The sequence below is a fragment of the Pogona vitticeps genome, chromosome 1 (assembly GCF_051106095.1).
Source record: "Pogona vitticeps strain Pit_001003342236 chromosome 1, PviZW2.1, whole genome shotgun sequence".
In the NCBI taxonomy this organism is placed as follows: Eukaryota; Metazoa; Chordata; class Lepidosauria; order Squamata; family Agamidae; genus Pogona; species Pogona vitticeps.
Window position 1 is genome coordinate 296834665 of NC_135783.1, and position 24657 is coordinate 296859321.

At 40.6% G+C, this 24657-nt stretch overlaps 1 protein-coding gene across 2 annotated transcripts in view; it reads left to right on the plus strand.

Moving 5' to 3' along the window:
- The window catches only part of SMOC1 (SPARC related modular calcium binding 1), a 119661-nt gene that overhangs the window by 78928 nt on the left and 16076 nt on the right, over nt 1-24657 (plus strand). For both annotated transcript variants that reach the window (XM_020788525.3, XM_020788526.3), the window contains exons 8-10: nt 14352-14544; nt 17620-17702; nt 19042-19147. In XM_020788525.3, the coding sequence (XP_020644184.3) occupies nt 14352-14544; nt 17620-17702; nt 19042-19147 (382 nt within the window). The remainder of the gene's footprint in view (nt 1-14351; nt 14545-17619; nt 17703-19041; nt 19148-24657) is intronic.

Sequence of the window (24657 nt, forward strand, 5' to 3'; positions counted from 1 at the left end):
GTTGGATGTCATGGGGCAAACTCACAGGCAATTTTTACAGTGAACTCTGGAATGCTGTTCTAAGGGATTTACATATCCAGGTAATTAAACCAATATTTTAAAATGTAGAAACCAAGTCTTCATTTCCTTCAAGGAACATGATCTCTGTGAATTAATTTTACAGCTAAGTTGTCTGTGATTCTGTTAAGCTGAGGCAAGGGGATAACAAACTTGGCTGTATAGTTTGACTCAGCTTGGAGATTCTTTCCATGAGCACTCAGAAAGTCAGCCAGGGTACACGTAATGGTCAGTTTGCTTAGCTAAACAAAATATATGCTGAACCAGTTCAATCTATACTCTGTTAACTTCAACTTTTTATTAGATAAGGTCATGTTTCATCGCTCAACATTGTTGTGTGACTTCATTCTCTACTTCGGTAGCACAGTGGTTTCTGCACTTGAAACTAAAAGAAAATCAGAATGTCAAGCTTAATTCAGAGTAAAATTAGTGTAAACATTTGGTTTAAAAATTGCTTCTGAGTTTGGCTAAGCAGCTTTAGTTTCTTGGTGGATTTCATAATGTTTTCTATTGTAGGGAGTGTAATTAATTTCTCAGATGAAACTCATCCTTTTTGCTCTTGCTTCCTTCTGTTGTTTCTCTGGAGAAGAAAGTTTCCAAATTTAGGAAGGGACAAATTTAGTTTACTATTCTCTAGCTGTGACTTAATAGAATCATAGAAGCTTTAGCTGTCAAATTAATTCACATGGATTTATGTTCCTCAGAGGAAAATATGGCTTGGTTTAATCACTTGGATGTGTAAAAACTGGCCCCTACCCTTACAATAGCATTCCAGAGCCCATTATAAAAATTTCAATTCTTCAAAATGTGGGACATTGTGCTTCTGTATCCACAATTCAAAAGAACAGGAAATGGCACAATATTGTGCCTACACTGTGAGCAGGAAAAAGATACCAAGTTTTACATAGCAAATGGCAGCCTGAATTTAGACAGCACCATTGGCAGCAGTCAAGATGGTCTACAGGATATTTTTTGTGTTCACTACTATTCACAAAATGACACTAAGCAGGGGAAAATCCCAGAAATGAAATCCTCTTTTAATCAGTTAACCAATTCTCACCAAAACACAAAGCAATGGTTAGGGCTGTTTTCCGATGAGTGTGAATTGGTGCCCTCAGTTTTAGAATTGCCTTATAGAATGTTTTGTTGTGCCACACAGTGACATCACTGTACTCCCAGGCAGTGATAATGGTCCATGACGTCCAACACTGTCATTTGAGGGCAGCAGGACTTGCAGGTCATCTAAGAAACATATGGCCAAACTATGCATTACATGTTGCCTGTTCTAGAAACTGAAATGTGATTCAGACAGAACTTCCTGCAATCATACTTCCAGATGAACCCTGCACTTACCTCCTGATGAGCAATCAAAAAACAAAGCAAGCTAGTCTGCAGTCAGTTAGAAGTGTGAAAAGCTTCTGGCAGTCAGACATATTTAGTACTTTTAAAATTCCCTCTTGTAATAATAGGCCATTTGTATTATACACAGTAGGTCAGCCCTCAATAATTCTGGAAGAATAAATTTTCTCTGTGTAGAAAATTTCCACCTTTATTCAAGGTTCCTCCCCTAAAATGCTTATATTCTAAGTAGATTTCCAGTACAGTGGGATCTTGACTTAAGAACGGCTTGAGTTCTATTCTAATTATATCCTCTCTTTTTCAGAACAGAGCATGCTTGGTCTTTGGAGAAGTGGGAGTCTGGGGGAGGGCAAATGGAAGCTGCATACTCACTGACACTCAGCATGCTAAAGAGTTACATGGTCACATGCAAAGAACTTCATACTTCTTAAAATGAATTATTGTGTACATTGGACCCCAGTGTCAGGAGAGACACAGTGCATGTAGTGGCAATGACAGAGACAGATAAATGGCAAAAAGGCAGTTACACTTTCAGTATATCATACTATTTTTAGTTGCTTTAAACATAGCTTTAAAAGGTTCAGTACAACTCCTGTTTATCTGATCTGTTTCTTTTTGAGTGCAGATACAGCAGTCTTCTTGTCCTCTTTGTAGAAAACTTGCAGGTGAAATTCCATTTTCCAAACAGCAGTCCATCCGCTTACTCAGATGCCATTCAGACTGCCATATCTTATAACAGTTAATACTTTCATGTGTGCTGTATTTATATTTATAATTATTTCATGTGTGCTGTATTTATACCCACTGATTCATCATTTTGTCAATATTCACATGAATATTCACTTAATTTACTCATTTATGTTTTGGTTCTAATAAAGATGTAGTTTGGTGCAGCTGGGTTAATAACAAAACAGGTCAAACAGGTTTTCACATACGTACTGCAAGGATGCATATGGTTTGCAAAGGGGAATTTGATTTTGATGAAAGAGAAAGAATATTGTATTTCAGGTAGATAACATTATTTGTCCTGATGAGATTTAAATATATATTTAATGTTGAAAGGCTTCAATTTTTTTAAAAAAATGCAAATACTGTTACAAGACATGCTACTAATTTATATAAGTATTACTTGTTAGTCTATTCATTGAAAGCATGACATATTTTGGAATGATTGCCAGCATTTTTATTAGAAGTGATGGCGGTGGGAGTATTTGACCCATTTTTTTTAACTTTTAAAGTAGTAAATCTTGTTCCCAGTGTGAAATGGTTTGGTTTATCACTGGTGACTTTAAGCTTGTCTGGAATTGTCTGGAAGCTGGTACAGTTGAAGTACGGGAAAGAGTAATGGAAGATGTAAACCCCTCCTGACAGCTAGCAAACAGGGTAATGAATAGTATGCCACTGGGAACCAGTTAATCTAACCTTAGGAAAAGGTGCAAAGTATACAACTGGGAAAAATAACACCACATAATAATCAATGTGCAATCGTAGGTGCTAAAACCATATGCAGCTAGACAAATAAATGAGGTTCACTCCTGCTGCCATGCGATAAATCATTCACAAAGAATTCAGTCTCTCTTCTACCTCTGAGAAAAGAAAACAAATTACTCCAAACTCAAAGTCATAACAGAATCCCCTGCCCCCAGTTGCAGTTAAGACTCATGGGGCAGGAGCAGGAGAATAGTTGGAGAAAGAAGGAAGGTACCAGGGGAGTAAAGTGTCATGAAATGTTAAAATGAAATGTCAAAGTACTTTACTGGGAACCCATGGGTTCCCACTGGGGTTAGGATATAAGCTGAAGGGGCAAAATTCCTCAGCCATTGTGCTTAGTGTTGTTCAGTTAACCTGTTGTTAATGTGCTGCAAGAAGGGTCCTGAGGCTCAAGCCTAGTTAGACATCATGCGTCTGGCCTTTTTTCATTCCATACCGCAGATATGTGGGTGGGTTGTGTCGATGTGTGGCAAGACAAATGCATTCCTCTTACCTGCAGACACGTTTTGTAAAACGTCATGTATTTTGGAGTGGAGATGTGACTGAAGTTAAACCATGCAGTTGGATGACAATGCTAAGTTTCCATTTGTGAAGGATATTGCACATTGGAACAGTTTATTGCACATTGGCTGCCCAGTTGGAGAGCTAGAGGTTGGGAGGTTCGATCCCTCCTGTGTCCTCTTGGGAGAAGAGCTGGCCTGAGTAGCCTTGGGCAAGGTACATTGTCCCAAAATACCCTCAGATGAAGAGAATGTTAACCAGTTTGGAGTACTGTGTTCTTAGAAAACGCAGGCAAAGATCACTGTCAACTGGCAGGGATATGATGGTGCATTATTATCTAATTTGCATCCACTTGCAGAAATCAGGTTCTTTGCTGTGTATGTCAAACCTATGCCACATCCTTACATAGCTACAGGGTTTATGCATATACCAACCCATCCTGGAGGCAAGCTTGACAGGCTGGGATACTGAACAGGAGCACTTTACCCAACAAAATAGTGTTACATGTGCCAAAGGTGTGTTTTTACATGCATCTGTGCATATATCGCTGGCCCCATCCTTGCTGTTCTTCACAAAACAGGCAAGGACCTTTCTCTTCAGGCAAGCTTTCCCTCAGTGACTGGCTGCATGAGTGTGACTTTTAGATGGATTATTATGTATTACTGCTGTGGCTGAGTCTTCAGTGCTACTTGTGTTTACCATCTCTCGGAGTGGTACCTGTTTGCTGCATGGTTTGCTGTGACAGAAAATTGAGGCATGGAATCTCATTGGTTTGGAAAAGATGTGGAGGAAAATTCTACACCTGCTTTAGCAAAAAAAAAAAAAAGTGTGCTACTTATACGCTGCCCATAGTGCTTAAAGCACTCTCTGAGCTGTTCATAGTTTGATTATGCAGGCTATACATTGCCTCCCCGACAAGCTGGGTAGTCAGTTTACTGACCTTAGAAAGATGGAAGGCTAAATGAACCTTAAGCCAGCTACCTGGATTGAACCAGGTTGCCAGCAGAGTTTTGGTTTAACCACTGGACCATGAGGCTTGTAGCCCTCCTGCCCCTTCCTTTGGTAAATTTCCTTGGAGATTTAACCTTGTATTTCACTGGTGAGCTTTCGTGGGAAGTGAAGGTAGCCTCTCAGCATAACACATAGCACAAATTTATTGCCTTGCCTTTTAAGAAATGTTTTCTAAAAAAAGGAAAATATACTTACTTTTTGCTACCCAAGTAGAGATGGTGTGTCATGAAAAATGGTGCTCTTGTATAAGGGCAGTGAGGGTAAGAGACACTTATACGTATACTCCTCCCAATGTTTGCTCAGCTGTTGTTTTTCCCCAGAGTGACTGGGCCAGCTAGAAAGATTCAAATTCCATGTTTATATTTTGGTTACACATATACAAAATATGGAGATAGCTAATATACCTTGGTCACCTTGTTGTATGCTGAAAGTAGTGACCTAAGTTGAGAATCAAGCCTGTTTAATGCCCCAAGTCAGTGGTGCAGGTAGGGTTGGATCACTGCATACCTGCTGGGGCTGCCCCAACAGGAGGGGGTCTCAGTGGTAATATCCAGAACTCCCTGTCCTCTTCCTTCCTATTGCTTCCTTTTTATTCGACTCTTGAGACACATGAGTAAAAAGTAACAGAAAGGAACCAAAGCCCTCATGTGCATTCTTGATCCCCTTTTTAGGCAGTGTTGCAGACCAAGTTCAGAGGGGAGGGTCATGCAAACAAGTAGTGTTGATGTTGGAGATAAGGCCTGCACACTGATTGGATTGTTGTCATCCATATCTTTTTGAAAGGCTGGGCTGAGATGAAAAATGAAAGTTTTTGCTCCTTCCTGTGAAAGAGGAAGAGCTTTCCAGAGTTCAAAAAGAGGGAACACCTAGGGATGTTGACATGTCTTGGGATCCAAGTCCCAGCTCTAAGTCCAAGTTTTGGGGTCTGAGTCACAAGTCAAAGTGCAAGTCTTGGGTACCAAGTCCTGAGTCCCAAGTCTTGAGTCTGAATCTCTAGTCACTTGCCCCGCTCTCCCAATGCCTGGGACTCAGGACTGGGGCCCAAAGACTTTGGCTTCCTGCTGCTGTCCCCATCTTCAAAGGCAGTGGGATGACTTCCATTCTCAAAGCCAGCCTGCTGCCTCTGCCCATGCATGCATTGGCCAGCTGATAGACTGGTGCATACCCAGAGGCTTCCAGGAATGTAAGCTGGCCTGCTGTCTCTGAAGATGGTGATGGCGGCAGGTAGGCTGATGGCAGAAATGGCAGCAGTGGGTTCACAGGGACTCGATAACACAACTCGGAGAAATGGGTCCAAGCCACAAGTCAAGTCCCAAGTCCCTCACCCAAAACCTGAGTCGTGTCTGAGTCAAGTTGCCGGTGCGACTTAAGTCCGACTCAGTAGGGAGCACCTGAATCAGAAGATGAGGTGGCTGGGAAGGGATGACACTTTCTATTCACTTTAAAGCATTGTTTTTGCATCTATTCATATAGCAATTAGGGTAAGAGATTTAGAAGAGGTAGCTGTGTTAATATGTGCAAGCATATTAGGCAAAATATAGAGAAACAAAACAAGACAAAACATGGCACATTGAAAACTAAGTTTTATATTTTAATGTGGACTTGTCCATTAAAGCTCACAATAAAATATAATGGTTAGCCTTTACAGTGCCACATTTTTGTCATACTTTGTTTTGTTTTGTTTCTTTGAATTTTACTTGATACAACTAGGGTAAGGCTTTCTGATTTGCAGCCTCCAGTTGCACTTCTGACCTAGCATGCCAAGATAATAAATATAATATTGTTCCTGTTGTATTCTGGTCAAGAACTGTGGCCAGAGGGTGAAGACTGGGGAGCTTTGCTGAAAACCTGTACAAGTGACTTTTTTTGAAGTGAAAAATAAGAGAAGACACCTTCACTCCCCATATCTCACCTTCTGGTTGAAGTAAGCCATTCCTTTGAAAACATGAAGAACTTTGAACTGCAGAATATTTCTCTTGCGTCTTAGCCTCCTTTCTATCTCGGAGATGCCAGCCAGTACATATGTTTAAGCCCCCAAAAGTACCTAAGAAGAATTAATAAAATCTTGTGATTTTTAGACCACCCCACCACCTCCAATTCAGCTGATTATCCATTTAGCTGATAACCCTTGTCCCAGTGGGCTGTGCAGGCTGTACATTACTATTTGGTTTGATATGTGTTTGCCTTTAGTTCAGATAGTAAGTAGGAGACCAGGGTGAAATTCATTAGAAGGTAATGGCGATCTATTACTCTGTCCAAAAAGTGAAAATGAAATAAAACAGAATAAATAAAGTAATGCCACTATATTGTAGTTACTGTACCTAGTTTACAAATAATGGTTTCTTCCTCCTGGCTTTTGTAAAACCTAAGTGGAAGGCAAAGTATTTAGCTGGGGGGAACTAGAGTTGGGAATGCCAGGTAGGTTTTTTTTTTAATCTGCACATATTTATCTTTCTGTAAAAGAAAATATTTCAGTTATTGCTTTGCAATTGTAGATGATCATGTTGTGAGAAATGCAGGTGCTCTTGCATGAGAGCAGTGAGGATAGACCGACACTTAAGCATATACTCCTCCCAGTGTTTGCTCAGCTGGTGTTGTGCTTCTTGTATAAAGAAGAATTTTTGTTCTTTCTTCATTTGCTGCTTCCATAGTTTGTAGGCATGGGAGAAAATACCTGCTTCCCACACTAAATGGAAGCTCTATCCGTTGGCATGGTGGGGAGGTGATAGAGAACAGGATTTGTTTATATTAATAGCAAAAGAAGTATAAATTATTTCTGCTAGGTTTTTTATCAGGTGATAGAAATCTTTTATTTCTTGAACACCCCCGACTTACTGTTACAGACCTGATCTTCTATTGTCACCATGAAGACATGTTAGTCTCTGAAATGGAAAATTGAAATACAATATGGTCAGAATATAATATTAAAAATGAACTGAATAGTGGCCCAAATCTTGTTGATTAGTGTGACAAATCACATTAGAGTGGGCCCAATGAATCAATGGAAATTTAGTAAGTCGTCTCCTTTGTAAATTGATTCAATGAGCCTATTCTAATGTGATTTATTGTGCTCAGCAATAGGATTTTGACCACTGGATAAGTTTCACTTCCAGAGTGTTCACAGACCTGCTGTTTGACATTGGCTACCTTATTCTTTTCAATTATAACAACATATCAGGTCAGTCTCACATATGACTTTGAGTCAAGTTGTCATGCAGCTATCAAAGATTTCTCTTAAAGCTACAATGACTGTTATTTTTACACCAGAAAACAAGAATGGGTGTTGTCTGTGAAATTTTGCAGGGTTTCTTTTTTTATCCTATGTTCTTTTATATGTATAGGAAACAGTTGATGGGGAGTACTTGGGGATGTGGGGTATGGTGCAATAAATATGCTGAAGTCACCAAATGAAGTCATTCCTGGCCCTCTGAAGGGAAGAATGGAGATCCAGTAGTAAAGCCTACAGACATTCAATAATGAATCATTTATGAATAGAAATGAGATATTCATATTCATCTCTTGGGGGAGACAAATACAAATATCACCATCACAAGTGGCCAGGCTGATTGGATCCTCTTCCCAGAACTGGGCCACCCACTTCCTGCTTGCAGCGTGGCATGCCCCACCTCCCTGCACTGCTGACCAATCCAGCAAGGAAGTGGGATGACAAGTCTCCCCACTCAGCTTCTGAGTGGTCAGCGGCTTAGGGAAGTGGGGAAGCCCCAGCTGGGCTACTTCTGCGATTGGCACAGCACCACAAGCAGTAAGCGAACAGCCCGATTCTGGGGGGAAGGGTGCAATTGGCCCACCACCTTGGTTGGCGATATTTGTACTCATCTCACTCAGAAATTGAATGTTAATATCCCATCTCTATTTATGGACTAAAATGTCATCTGACAAGGAGTAGAACTGGTTAGCAGTGTATCCAGCACATATGTTTCCAGACTGGGTGGAGTTACATTTTCTCTGACAACTCTAGCATTGCTCCAAGGTATACAGGTGGTAGTAATGGCCAAGGATGTGTTTTACTGGCTTAGGTTGATTTGTTAGTTGTGCCTTTTCCTGGAGAAGAATGACCAATGCAGTGAGTCACACCTTTAGATCCAGCTAAAGAAGTAGGCTACAGTATAAAAAAAACCTATGCCAAATGAAACTTATAGAGTTGTTGTTTTTCTTGCAATAGAGCATAACAGCTGTGTCAGTTGCATCCATATTTTACTGCTAGTAATGGAGTCTACACTTAAATGCCTTTCAAGATGTCTGTAAACTTCAGCTAGTTTAAAAATACAGCTATTAGGAGTGCATACTAGAGATGGGCACGAAGCAGAAAGATGGTGATTTGGCTTGCTTTGTGATTTGTCAAGGCTGATGAATTGGGAATTATGAATTTACAACAGATTTTCTGACAAATCGATTTATCAATTCGTTTTTAATGCAAAACCTTATAAAACAGGCCCCCCCCCCCGCACCAAATTCAGAGAGAACCTTCCCCTGACTGTCCTCTACAAGCCCAGCTTGGGTTTCAGACCCCAAGTTACATAGCTGTCCTAAGGAAACTTAACCTTCACCAAGCTAGGAGGTATTGCAGAGGAGGGTCATGGGAAGCTTCTCTGTGATTTTTGTGTCTCTACGTGGGGAGAATGCCTACCTTGCAACATGTATATTGGAATCCAATTAATTTTGAAGCTGAGTTTAAAGAACTGCCCACAGCTGAAGGCATTTCTAGAGGGGTAGGGTGTTCACCTATAGAATAAGAACATTATGCTACACACCCTTTTTTAAAAAATCTAAGAAATGCATTACTCAAGACTAGTCTGTTGGAATAATTGATAGGGAGTGGGACCTTAGCATTGCTGCAAAATAAAAAAAAAAGGTGTTGTGATGGACAAACCTGCCAGTATCAGATTCAATCACCCAATGTATTTCTACTAAGTTGATTCAGGGGTATTCTTTACTGTTTCAGCTGTTTCTATCCCTAAAAATAAAAAACAGGAGTGTAAGGAATAGAGATGTACCTGAATTAAAAAATGAATTACTGAATTTATTCAAAAATTGCTAATTTGTCAATTGTTATTCGTATAATCCTCACTAGACGTTCCAGCCTTCCTAGTATTACAATCACACCCAGTTACCAGAGTGCTGATTGTGATACTGATCACTCCCTGGTGTGTAGTAGAGTAAAACTACGAACAAAGAGAGTATATCACACGAAAAAGGAAGGAAGACCACGTATTGACATCAGCAAGACTCACAATCAAAGAAAAGTGAAGGAATTTGCCCAAGCACTTGAGGAAGTCCTTCCAGGTCCGGCTAATGCAAATGCACCTGAACGATGGGAACACTTCAAGAACACTGTCTATAATACAGCCTTGTCCACCTTTGGCAAGAAGACCAAAAAGATGGCTGACTGGTTCGAAGCCCATTCAGAGGAGTTAATGCCAGCCATTGAGGATAAGAGAAGAGCTCTAGCAGCATACAAAGCCTGTCCTAGCGAGTACAACTTGCAAGCTCTTCGAGCTGCTCGCAGTCAAGTCCAACAGGCTGCCAGGAGATGCTCCAACAATTATTGGCTCCAGCTGTGCTCTCAGATATAGTTAGCAGCGGACACAGGTAACATCAAAGGAATGTATGACGGTATCAAGCAGGCCTTAGGTCCAATACAGAAGAAATCTGCTCCCCTGAAGTCTGCTACAGGTGTGCTCATCCAGGACCGAGCACAGCAGATGGAACGCTGGGTACAGCACTGCTCTGAGCTATATTCCAGAGAGAATATAGTAACCAAAGAAGCATTAAATAACATTGAGTGCCTGCCTGTCTTGGAAGAGCTGGACAGCGAACCAACCCTAGCAGAAATAAAAGCTGCCTTGGACTCCCTCGCCTCCGGCAAGGCACCTGGAAAGGATAACATCCCTGCTGAAGTGCTGAAATGCGGTAAGGAAATCATCACCTCCGAACTGTATGAAGTCTTTTGTCTCTGCTGGAGGGAAGGTGGAGTAACACAGGACATGAAGGATGCAAACATTATCACATTGTAAAAGAACAAAGGAGACAGGGGTGACTGTAATAACTACCATGGCATCTCTCTTCTTAGTATGGTAGGGAAGCTGCTTGCCCGTGTTGTGCTGAAGAGGCTCCAGGTGCTTGCAGATAGAGTCTATCCAGAATCACAGTGCGGATTTCGAGCTAATAGATCCACCACTGACATGGTATTCTCCCTCCGACAGCTGCAGGAGAAATGTAGGGAACAACAACAGCCACTCCTAGTGCCCTTCATAGACCTTACAAAAGCATTTGATCTGGTTAGCAGGGATGGCCTTTTTAAAATACTTCCCAAGATTGGATGTCCACCTCGTCTCCTTAACATCATCAGATCTTTCCATGAGGGAATGAAAGGCACTGTAGTTTTTGACGGCTCAACATCAGACCCCTTTGACATTCGAAGCGGAGTGAAACAGGGCTGTGTCCTTGCACCAACACTTTTTGGGATCTTTTTTCCTGTCATGCTGAAGCATGCCTTTGGAACTGCAACAAAAGGTGTCTATCTCCGGACTAGATCAGACGGAAAGCTCTTTAATCTCTCTAGATTGAGAGAGAAGACCAAAGTCCAACTGAAATGCATGCGGGACTTCCTCTTCGCAGATGATGCAGCCATTGTTGCCCACTCTGCTGAAGACCTCCAACAACTCATGAATCATTTCAGCAAGGCCTGCCAAGACTTTGGACTAACAATCAGCCTGAAGAAAACACAAGTCATGGGCCAGGGCGTGGACTCACCTCCCTCTATTACCATCTCCACACAAGAATTGGAGGTTGTTCATGACTTTGTGTACCTCGGCTCAACCATCTCTGACACCCTCTCTCTAGATGTCGAGCTGGATAAATGCATTGGCAAAGCAGCCACCATGTTCTCTAGACTCACAAAGAGAGTATGGCTCAATAAGAAGCTGACGACACATACGAAGATCCAGGTTTATAGAGCCTGTGTTCTAAGCACACTCCTGTACTGCAGTGAGTCATGGACCCTTTGTGCATGGCAGGAGAGGAAGCTGAACACCTTCCATATGCGTTGCCTCCGACGGATTTTTGGCATCACCTGGCAGGATAAAGTTCCAAACAGAGCAGTCCTAGAACGAGCTGGAATTTTCAGCATGAACACATTACTGAAACAGCAACGTCTACGCTGGCTTGGGCACGTCGTGAGAATGGCTGATGGTCGGATTCCAAAGGATCTCCTCTATGGAGAATTAGTGCAGGGAAAGCGCCCCAGAGGGAGACCACAACTGCGATACAAGGACATCTGCAAGTGAGATCTGAAGGCCTTAGGAATAGACCTCAACAGATGGGAAAACCTGACATCTGAGCATTCAGCCTAGAGGCAGGTGGTGCATCACGGCCTCTCCCAATTTGAAGAGACCCTTGCCCAGCAGGCCGAGGCAAAGAGGAAGTCACAAAAGCAGCAAAACCAGGGAGCCGGACAGGGGACAGACTGGATTTGTCTTCAGTGTGGAAGGGACTGTCACTCTCGAATTGGCCTTCTCAGCCACACTAGGCGCTGTTCCAAGCCCTCCATACAGAGCACACTACCATAGTCTTTCGAGACTGAAGGATGCCTAACTATTCGTATCAATCAATGCCCCTGATGAATGCAAATCAGTTAATTTTAGTAATTTTTATTTCATCAATTAATTGGGCTATAAAATGCCCCCAGGCACCTAGAGACACCAAATTGCAGGGACGTTTCCTCTGACTGGTTCTCTACAATCCTTCCAGGTTTGGTAAAGATTGGGTTTCAGATGTCCAAGATATACACCCACCAAGAGCCCCCCCAGGAGAGGTTCCCCCCCCAGAGCCCTAGAAACATCAAAATCACAGAGAAGCGTCTATTGACTCTCCTCTACAAATCCCCCCAAATCTGATGAAGATTTGGTTTCCCCAGGACAGATGTTAAATGTGTAATTCATGATTCATGAATCACAAATCAAAACAAATCACCATTTTTTCTGATTCATGCTCATCTCTAGTAAGGAATCAAAAGTACCTTCATGTTTCAAAAAAGGTTTCTGAGGGTGAACTAGTGGAAACTCAGGACATAGACTAGTAAGGATTTTAAAGTCTGTCTTCCCATTGAGACTTCAGAATACAGCAACAAGCATTTCCACTCTTGCTTGCCCAGAGTGCTGACAGCATGGAATGTCTTTGTTGCACATTGTAGTACCGTTCCCTCCTTTCTCAAAAGCTTCTTTAGACTCATCCCAGTATTTTAACGCTAAAACTAGAAGTGTGGAGTTCTGCTTAGAATTTTAAAGAAAGGTGTGCCATGGCCCTTCTGAATGAGTCCTCCAATGAGGATGAGTTGGAACACACTCCCTAATCTGCCAAGAAGTCTGCAGGATCCAGAAGTGCTGGATCCTGCAGATCCTGGGCCTTGCTACATTCTCTGATGTGAACCAGAACTTGGCCTCAGCATGTTGTTGAATCTCTGGCTGTAGCTGCCTTGTAGGGTCAAAAATAAATATGCTTGGAATGCCCTTCATTTCAGCAGAGGATTTTTTTACCACTTGCGTAAGGCAAATGAATGGAAAACCTGAGCAGAACATAGAGGGGATTAAATGGCTACTTATTCCTTGCATCTGAGTAAATGAATGACCTACTTCACCTTGACAGGTGTAAATTGCTGTCAAGCAGGGAGCTTGAGTAATTTAGCAGCTTGTGATGTAATTGATTTGTAGGGATGCCTAGAGTCCCCTTAATGAATGACTCTTGTGTTTGTACATAGGGCCAAAACCAGTCACTATTGGCAGGGGAGGGTCCTTGTCAGCAAAATGAAATCAGCTTAAAGATCAGCTGAGCTTTTAAAATGTTCCTGTTTTTAAAATCACCATCAACATCATTTTCATCTCTCCACCTGGCTCTGCTTTGCAGCACTAATAAACATTCTGGTTATGCTATGTCTGTGGAAGTAATTGAAGCTCTTTTTAAACCATTTAAATAAGTCTCTCTGTAGTAATCTTATTTATTTTTGGTTGAAATATCTGGGCAGTAATTTTCATACCTCACAAGGAATCCTACATTCAGTTGACTGGTCATGAACCACTACAGATCTGCCATGCAGCATCCAAGTGACTTTTGGGTTTCATGCACTTGTGCCTCAGGATGATTGAATTAACTGAGTGCATTGCACCTTTGCACATGTCCAGTGCTCTCCAGTGGTTATGATATATATATATTAGTTCCATGTGTATCCTACCAGTCCTCCGAGATGGTATACATACGTCTCCTTCTTCTCACTTTATCTTCATTGCAGCCTTGTGAGGATAGTCTATATAGCAACTGGTTCAAGATCACCTGGTGAATTTCATGGCTCTCTGGGATTAGAACCTAGAGCCTCTACATCCCAATTCAAGTCCTGTACAACCCTAGCTCGGTTATAATGCTGGAAATATTGAGGGAACCTTGTCTGTCACGAAGGATGTTCTTCTAATTAAGAATTTGTTGGTACATGTTTAAAAAACGTGAGCTGAGGAGCACTGGCCTGATTAGCAAAGGCCTTCTCTGAATGTCAATGTCCTTTTGCTTTATAATATGATGGAGGGCCTACTTATTATTTTAAATTGTATTGATTTTGATTCTGGTTTTAATTATTTTTAAAATCTCTTAAGTGGTTCCCAAATAAAATCATAACAAGTCATTAGTCAAGCCAATCAGTTAACACATTGGTGAACAGTAAAGTACATCATTGAAAAGAACTGACAAGGAACATTGTGGTGGCCTTGGTAGGAGAGAGAACTGTGCCAGGGGAAATGAATACTTTTAGCAACAGAAGCACTTATGGTTTCAATAGGAAAACTGTTCCACATGGTAGGTGTTGCAGTGATGAAGCTTCTTTCTGTGTTGTCTATACTGTACTAATTTTCTTGTGCTGCCTTTTCCAGAGAAAGTTAATTCCTGTGACCAAGAGAGGCAAAGTGCTCTTGAAGAAGCCAGGCAGAACCCCAGGGAAGGGATTGTCATCCCTGAATGTGCTCCTGGAGGGCTATATAAGCCAGTACAGTGTCATCAGTCTACTGGATATTGCTGGTGTGTTCTGGTAGACACAGGTCGTCCCTTACCTGGTACTTCCACTCGGTAAGAATAATTTCCTTTGAATTAAATTTCTGTAATAAGAAGGTGAAGCCCTGGTGTAGCATAGTAGGTTGAAGCAAATGGCTGCAGAGCCAAGGTTGTGAATTCAAATCCATACTGTGCTTCTTTGGAGAGGAGCCAACAACATCACCAAGAGAGAAAAGGGCTGGCCAAGAGACTGGGTGGCTGATAGGCTTACATGCCTTGTCATCTGTGCAGGTTTGGACAAGCTGCACAGTCTCAGACCACCACTAGAAGGAGTGACTAGTAAACTACTTCCGAGTACATTATACCTGGGAAATATTGAGCAGGCCAATATAAGGCAGAAATAACTTGATGGCATATATGAATTATCGTAGCAACTTATATCAATTATCATAAGAATAAGTTGAGACATGGAAGGAAGGGAACATGCCACCATTCCATGCTCCATTTCAAGCTCTATTTCCCGTCGTCCTTCAAATACACATTTTATTTCTGGTTGAGAAGCGTATTATCCTGCTAGTAAATAGTACACATGGGCCCAGAATGCTTTGATGTAATTTTTCCTACAGGAGCAAGCAGTAGCCATGGCTTAAATGTCCAGTTTTAAATATGCTTATAGCTAAATACTGTAGTTATATATGATTTTAAAAGTCCTTGAACTTCATTTCTTCCCCACCTGAAACTCTAGTATAACTGGTTTAGAAGGTATTGTTTAAGCCCAACCTGGTGGCAATCTGAGGCATAAATATTTTAAGGTGATGATGTATGTTTTATAAATGCTTTGGGGAAATGAATGTATTATTTCTTAAAGTTTTTTTTTATCTTTTCCTGGGTTTGGGAAATCTGAAAAATATGAAAGATGGTGATTACAACTTGCAGTACACAAAATCTCTATTGTTCTCCTGTTTCTTTTTTTCTGCCACTGAACTCTTGATTGCTAGAACAGTTGTGTGTTGTGTTCATTAAATATATAAGCCAAAGTGCTGTTGTAAACATGCATCATAAATTGGCAAACGTACAAGCAGTTCTACCTGTACAGCTGGCCATCTATTATGCTCTCCTCCGTTCTCTGGTTGAGAAAATGATTGTGTGCCCAGCCATATTCCTGGCCATATGATGAACAGCAAGTAAGAGGAACAAATGTGAAGAGCTTCATGGTGCAGTGGTTAAACTTCTGTAATGCAGCCAAAACTGTGCTCCCGACCCAGGGTTCAATCCCAGGTAGCCGGTTCAAATTTGACTCAGCCTTCTATCCTTCCGAGGATGGTAAAATGAGTACCCAGCTCACTGGGGGGGGGGGGCAATGTGTAGCCTGTGTAATTAACTTGTAAATCACCCAGAGAGTGCTTGAAGTGCTATGGGGCAGTATATAAGCAGCACACTTTGCTTTGCTTGCCTTTAAGTGTGTGGTTTTCTTATACAGTGGTGCCCCGCATAGCAACGTTAATCCATTCCAGGATTAATGTCGCTATCCGGAAACATCGCTATATGGAACGTAAAACCCCATAGGAATGCATTAAACTCTGTTTAATGCGTTCCTATGGGGGTAAAACTCACCGGTAAGCGAAGATTCCCCATCCGGCCGCCATTTCCGCTGCCTCGGTAAGCGAGGGCAGGGTGCAAAAACGCTGCAGGCAGCCATTTTCTGCGCCCGGTGGCTATTTTGGAACTGCCGATCAGCTGTTTTCTAAACATCGCAATGCGAAGATCGGTAAGTGAAATGCGATGTTTTGCATTAGCAATCGCAAAAAACGTGTCGCTATGTAAATTCGACGTTAAACGGTGCGCTCGTTAAGCAAGGCACCACTGTACTGAATTTGGACCATAGTGAACTATGGAATTTCTTTATGCTATTTATGCAATGTTAAAGCTGAGGGGCTTTTCAAATAAGTCCTGAGATTTCTAGGTGCAAAGCAGCCTCTCAGATGATAAAAATGCCCTGTAGGCAGAAATGATCCAGAAGAAGTGAAAATAGGTGTACAACAAGGGATACTGGTTGCCCAGTATACATTAGATATATACATTTGGAATCAATCCTCCCACCACTATCTTTAGATACTGACTGCTGGACTGAACTTCTAGAAAGGATGAGAAAGAGAGACAGCTGCAGATGGAGCCCTTCGTTTAAAAGTGTTTCTAGGTACATTGATGGGCTGTAGAGAGCCCTAGAAACCCTGCTAAAAGGAAGTCTAACCTAGTTCTGTTCATATTAGAGACATAGTCCCTGGCCACTCTGCAGGTGTTGAGATGATTCCTGTGTTCCGACTTTAACAAAACAATTTACAAAGCGTATTTCAGGAACTGATTTCTTCTTCTGTCTGTTGTCTCCTTTACGTGGGAGACTATTTAGGTTGGAGAGCTGGAAAAGGTACTTTTAGTTTACTCATTTTGGAGGGGAGGATTGGCTGTGAATTGTTGGGAATCATAAAAGCTCACAGACACACCTAAATTCCATGTTGCCACCCTTCTTGTTCCCTCCTAGTTGCTCAGAGCTAAGCCTGAGGAACAGTCATAGAAGGTGACTAGATAGCATTTCATTTGGTCCTCTGTGGGGATGGGCTGGTTTACTCCTACTTCCAGTAAATGCCAGCACAAACCAGCCCATTCCCAGAGCATTCCTACTTACACCTTGTCTGGGTCCTTGTCCGGGGCTACTTTTATGAAATGCCGTGAGAAGTTCTTCTATCTTACCCCACATTCTCTTCTTCTACAGCTTTAAAAAGCTAAGCATCAGTTTGGCTGAGCACCCAAACCCATTTGCTGGATGCCATTAAAATCTAGCCTAAGATATTAATGAGAATAGTCTTACATGATTGTGCACCATTTGTCTTCAGTGTGGAAGGGACTGTCACTCTCGAATTGGCCTTTTCAGCCACACTAGACGCTGTTCCAAATTCTCCATACAGAGCACATTACCATAGTCTCTCGAGACTGAAGGATGCCTATGATTTTTACAGGTATTCTGTACTAAAGTTAGTAGCTGCCTGCTACAAAATATCTGAATTTGTGTTCACCAAAGGGAAAGAGATGTGTGAGAGCCCTTGAGAACCATATTTTAAGAAGGCGCTACATTTTGATCTCTCCATTGTCTAGATATGAGACCCCAGTCTGTGAAAGCGATGCCAGATCAAAGAGCCCAGAGATTGAGGATCCATTTAAAGATCGAGAACTTCCAGGTTAGAATGGAGGAGAATTCTGTGTGTCCTGATCTCTCATGTTTGTCTTTTCGTGCATTCAAGAATAAAATACATAAGAAGAGAAGACAGTTCAGAGTCCTGAGGATAATTTATCAATAAGCATTAGAAATGAACTTTGCCTTGGGTTTTATAATCTTTGCTCATATGTTTCTTTCACATTACTGTACTCCTGATGACATTCCGAACATGTATAATGACTCTTATGTTAATTTGAAGGCAGGTTTTGATGAAACACTGGAACACCTTATTTTGCTGCTCCTATCTTCCCACAGCCTCCCATAATTTCTCTTACATCTTATCTTCTATAATATCAAGTATGAATTAAGACAGAGAAATGCCCCTAGATATGCACCTAGCCCAGTGTAGCTAGGTGATTACTTAAAGATTATTTACAGAACGTTTTAGCTACATGCTTTATAATACTAAAAAGGTAAAGGTTCCCCTTGACAATTTTTGTCCAGTCGTGTTCGACTCTAGGCGGCGGTGCTCATCCCCAAGCCATAGAGCCAGCGTTTTGTCCGAAGACAATATTCTGTGGTCACATGGCCAGTACGACTTAGACACGGAATGCTGTTACCTTCCCACCGAAGTGGTCCCTATTAATCTACTTGCATTTGCATGCTTTCGAACCGCTAGGTTGGTGGGAGCTGGGACAAGTGACGGGCGCTCACTCCATCGCATGGATTTGATCTTACGGCTGCTGGTCTTCTGACCCTGCAGCACAGGCTTCTGCGGTTTAGCCCACAGCGCCACCACATCCCCTTTTTATAATACTAGCTTACTGTAAAATTATGAATAATCAATGGAAGAGTTACCACTGATCACCTATTGCAGTTCTATGTAAAGATTTACAAGGTGTCTAATTAATGTTGATGCGACCAGAAACTGGGTTTATGTAGATCCAGTTGACCTTCTTTAGAGAAAGATAAATATAAATAATATTTCTGGACTGTAATCAATGCTAATACTGTACAGACTTGGGTATCATGACTTATCATGTATGGTTGACTACTTGTGTCCTTTGGTCCTGTACTTTTTTTCCATCCTGACTGGAGGACTTTTTCTCTATATATCTGTGTGTGTGTGTGTGTGTGTGTGTGTGTGTGTGTGTGTGTGTGTGTGTGTGTGTGTGTGTGTGTGTGTGTGTGTGTGTGTGTGTGTGTGTGATGATGATGATGAACAACATAAACAACAATAAAGTTAAATGGACCCAGACAAACTTAGGTCACTTAAATGTAGCATACAGATGACCTCAGAAAGAAGGGAAAGCTGTTTTCTATGTCATTGCTCAAAATAAACATCTCTGCTTTTTTTTCAGGATGCCCAGAAGGAAAAAAAGTGGAATTTATTACTAGTTTATTGGATGCTCTTACCACAGACATGGTACAGGCCATTAATTCAGCAGCACCTGCTGGAGGTGGGAGGTGAGTTTGAAAGGAAGTCATGCTGTACAGAAGCAAGACCAGAAAAGATCTACAGTTTTGCCTAGACTTTTATTTCCAGCACTAAACTATTTCAGTAGACTAATAGACAAGATGAATTCATCGTTTAAATTCTGTCACAGAAAATTTAACCATACTTGGCCAAAAGTATCTGTTTTGTGCTTTTATTATTTCAAAACAAATTAGGACAGACACATGTATATTACTCATTTAACTGTGGAATCACCTTGTTTCCGAAACTTTAAGAGCAAAAAGATTAATACAAAATGTGCACCTGCTACAATTAATGAAATGCCATAAAAAACAAAGAGCGACAGGGAAAGTTTGAAATGATGGAGGCTAAAATGTCAGAGTCATTGCTAAGAAAAGAAATATATTTTATAATAAAATAAATATAAACAGCCTGAAATGCAATTTTTAAGATACTTTTGAGCAATAGAGTACAGTAAGGTAGAAGGCTGGAAGGAATAGAACATTTCTTGCCTGGTGCTGAAAAAATGAACAAAATAGACAACGGGTGAATTTCTCTGTGGAGGGAAATCCACAGTTGGAGGGTTATGGCTGAAAAGGTTTATTCATACATAGCTACCCAACCAAATTTCAGTATACAGGGGCACTTGGACAGGACCTCTTATGGTAACCTCAGATATATGCGGAGCCAGAGGTTGTGAGTTTGATTCCAAGCCTTCAGATGCTATGACCTTTCTGATGCTATAGTATCCACAGGGCTTATGTGTGTCTAGTCTATTTATTGATTTAATGTTTGATTGCACTTTTAAACTCGTCGTTTCGTTGTTTAGTCGTGTCCGACTCTTCGTGACCCCATGGACCAGAGCACACCAGGCCCTCCTATCTTCCACTGCCTCCCGGAGTTGTGTCAAATTCATGTTGGTTGCTTCCATGACACTGTCCAACCATCTCATCCTCTGTCAACTTTTAAACTGCTCCTTATCAAATTTTCTGAGTAGTGCACTTGAGTGTAGATTAAAAATATAAATCCAAAACTAATGGACAATAACAAAGAAAGCAGAACAAAAAACCACCACCAATAGCAGAGGATAAACCATTATTGTTCTTATTAAACATAGCAATACCTAGAAGTGCAAAGTTACAAAAGCGCTAAAACAGTTCTTAAAATGTCTGATAGAGATGCCATTCACATATAAAGCAAAAACTCCTTAAGCAAAAACACATGCTAAAATGTTGACAGCAAAACCCATCCTTTCTGCTGTCTTAAGCAGTTTTATCCTTGCTTGGTTTACTTCCACCATCAGAGGCATCTTGAAAGAAAACTGCTTACAGCAGTAGAACACAGTGAGCTAAGCTGTGGGAAGAAAGGAGGTCTTTTTCCATTCCTCATGCACTTTTCAGGTACATTTGATACTCCTTCTTTCACTTTATATGTAAATAGAGCAGCTAAGAGTACATCGGATGCCTGGCTACATAACCATGTTGGTTCTTGGTGAAGATTCAGAGAAGGTTTTTATCATGCCATCTCCCTATCTAACTGAATTTTATGAGCTTTAGATGATGGCACCCTCCACATGTATTGTCCCTCCCTTCATGTTTTTCCACCACTTCTTTTTCCTCACTGTGGAAAATCTCCTAAGGAGAAAAAGATGAACAACACATTTTGATTGCTAACATAAATTGCCTTCTGTGCAGAAAAGCTCTTAGCCTCTGGCTTTCAACACCTGAAGATAATATAGTATTTCATGACTAATTATTAGTATCTAGAGAAAGATGGCTATTATTAGTCTAAAAGTGGTGACAAGGTACACATTTAAGTAAGTATCTCCTCCATTCTTGGTTTGCCTGGAGGGTAGGAGCCTAGTTTATGCTTGCCTGATTGTTCCCCTTTTGTCCATGTTCATGTACACACAGGACTGGATCACTCCAATCAGGTATATCTTGATTTCCCCTCACTGACTTGATTACTGAACTCTTGAGGCTCTCACTGCAGAATATGTAGACTGGTTTCACTGAAATGCTACAAATGTTCTGTCTATGCATTGCAATCTGTCCTCTTCCCATCCCTTCCCATCCTGCCTCTTTTCTGGTCCCGGAGCCATCGTTGCTGACAAATGTGACCCCATGAGTGAGTTGGTCACTTCTCAAGGCAAATATTTTATATAAGATACAGTGTTGATATTTTTGGTGGCCTCTGTTTAAGGTCTGTTTTTAATTACATCAGTGACTGTATGTTTGCAAATGGGATGTTCTGCAGCCCAATGGTAAACTAAAATGTTGAACATGAAAAGCTAGTATGTCTTTTTATGCAGATAATACTTAAAAATCTTAGGTTTAATAAATAATAAGACACAACATTTCTGTATTATAATATGTGCTTTTCTTTAGATTAAGATGACATTTCATCATACTGTAGCTTTATCAAAGCAAACATAGCAAGCCAGAGGTTAAAGAAATCTCTAAGTAGCAGTTCTTAACCTTTTCTTTACCATGGTCTCTCTTTAAATATATTTTTTTTTCCACAGACCACCAAGACGTAACTCAAGATATAAAACCCTAAAGTGCATCAAATATTTATTTAAAGTTTCTCAGGAAAGGTTTTCAGACTTGGAGAGAAGGGAGAAATATGTTAATCTGTTAATGCACACACTCCTATTAAAACATTTTTATTGGAATGATTCAACAACAACAATAATACCCAAGGAATTAGTGCTTAACAGCAAATATCGACTCTGCCAAGAAAGAGTGGCAAAATTAGTGCACTGGTCATTATACAAAAAACATAACTTGCCAGCCTCAACAAACCCATGGGAACATCAGGTAGAGACAGTGTCAAAAAATGAGGAAGTCAAGATCTTGTGGGATTTCTGGATCCAAACAGATAGACACCTTGAACATAACACCCCAAAGTAGTAACAGAATGAAGAAATGTCTGAATCATTGACATCGCAATTCCAGGGGATGCCAGAGTTGAAAATAAAAAATTGGAAAAACTAACAAAGTACAGAGTCCTGGCAATCGAAACATCTCGACTCGGGGAGAAACATACTTCAGTGGTCCCAATAGTCATTGAGGCTTTGGGAACAATATCAAGAAATTTCACAGTACTATAAGCAGGTGCATATCTCAGAAATCCCAAATATGGCAATATTAGGAACAGCATACATACTGCACCGATAGTTAACAGATACTTAGGTTTTTGGTTAAATCTAGTATCCGTTATATAATACCAGTTGATGTTTTATAATTTTGACTGTACCTGGTGTTGTTGATGTTGTTGCTGTTGTTGTTGTTATCATCAATAATGATAATGATAATGATAAGGATGATGATGAATAATAATAACAACAATAACAACAACAACAACAATAATAATATCACTGATATTGACTGCAAGTATCTCTTCCTATTGCTTCAGACTGTCTGCACAGGAGCAAGAAGTGTAATGTGCTGTCTCCCACACGCTCAGAACCATTCACTTGCATGCTCTCACCATGTGCAAATATCAAATAGTTATTTTCATAACCAGTTTTTACTTTTGTTTGTTTTTAATCAAGGTGGTAGGTTAGAAAAGCCAGGTTTTATACAAACAAGCAAGGGAAGTTTAGATTTTGTTATCTGTTTCCTTTTCTTTCTTTCTTTCTTTCTTTCTTTCTTTCTTTCTTTCTTTCTTTCTTTCTTTCTTTCTTTCTTTCTTTCTTTCTTTCTTTCTTTCTTTCTTTCAGGTCATACCATTCCTTCATGCCTTCTTGAACCCCCTGTCAGGACATTGCGGGGCCTCCAGGGATCCACAGACCACAGGCTAAGAACCTGGACTCTAGAGAATATTTGGCATCCTTAGTTATTTGAATTTCTATCACCATCTAAGTGTGAATTCTTTAAAAAAAAGTTTAAAATTGTAGATTTTTTTAAAATGAAGAGGCAATGTGTAGTTCTGGTATATTTGCCTTTTTTAAAAACCTCCCACTTTCCCAGTTACTAATTCTACAGAAGGCCTAGGTTTTCCTACCTACTTGTGTGAAAAGATGGATCTTCAGGTTTAAAGCCCACAACATGATGCATCATGCCTTGTGGTGTTCAGGTATCTTCTGTTATGAGTTACATTATCAGTAGACAGTGAAAATGAAGTGGTGTAGTAACAGAATCCTTTTTAATGCTCACATCTAGGTAAAACACCTTTTACAATCCAGAGTCTCTCAGCCATCTGCTTGTGCTCAACCATGATTTTAATTTATAGAACAGCTCTGATGCATAAACATCTGGGAGTGTCATTTAGCAGGCTCATTCTCCAAACAGTATGGATTGAACATTCCTTTATTTCTGAAAAACAGAGAAGGAGAGAGAATTAAGTCCATTTCATGGAAATAATTTCTTGCACTCTAGGGCTCCCCCATATAAGGCAGAAAGAAAGGCTGTCATTGTATTCCCATCACAGGTAAACGTTTTCTCCTCTGTAATATTTGAAAAGTATTGACATTCCAGGAACCCTTGCCACTCGCAGACTCCAGGTGGGTGTTTACATGTTTTCTGGCATTGGTGCTGTTTAAACATAACAAAAATGCTCACTTGCTTTGTAAGTAGAAACCAGAGGGTTAGATTTGGATTTCTGGAAACAGGCCTTCAATTTTACTGGAGCCCCCTTGCGTCTCAGTCTGCAAAATATTATTATAGGTGCTTGTTGTACCGTCTTTAAACATAATACATTTCCTAGGCAGACAGTCTTCACAGAATGGTGTGATTTAAAAATATAAAATATATTCATCTACAGTTAGATTGTCCCTAATATCCTCCTAGAAACAGTTTACTTTGAAGTAAATTTCATTGACACAAGACCTCTTTGAAAGTAATGTGGCCGAAATCAAATGAAGACATTAAAAAAATGTATGGATCAGCCCATGTATCACACTCCCTTTTTCATTTTCTAAATCAAGATTGTACCACTAGTTTGCTACTCTCAACAACTGCTTGATAAAAGGCCCTGGAGAAAAAATCGAACTGACTCATATCTCCTTCCCATTGGGGCATTTGTGCTAAGGTCCCTGTGTCTCTAGCTTGAGACACTTCTAACTTTATGATCAATATGTACATTACAAACTTTTTAGCAAACAGTTGAGTACTTGCTAGGCTTTCTTCAGACATTTGCATTGCTTACAATATCTTGCATCACTTAACAGTATCTTAATTCATTTCTAAGCTTACGGTTTTGTGGAGTTGTACCTTTCCTTCATTTTCTTCTAAAGAGCTATTTCATCGTGTTCCTATATGCCATATTTACAGCAAGAGAGTTGAGTGCAGACTTGACCAGTGCAGCACATGCCTTAGTTATGACATATCTAGCTAGACTAATACAGATGTAGCAATGGCCTGCTCTTGAAGACTGGGAAATATGAAAGGTTCAGAATGGTGAGACCAGACTGTTGCTAGAAGGCAATTTCTTTTGGAGCTTAATTCAGAGTGCAGATTATTACCTTTTGAATCATTTTGGATCAGGATATCTCAGAATATTTTAAGAACACTTAAAA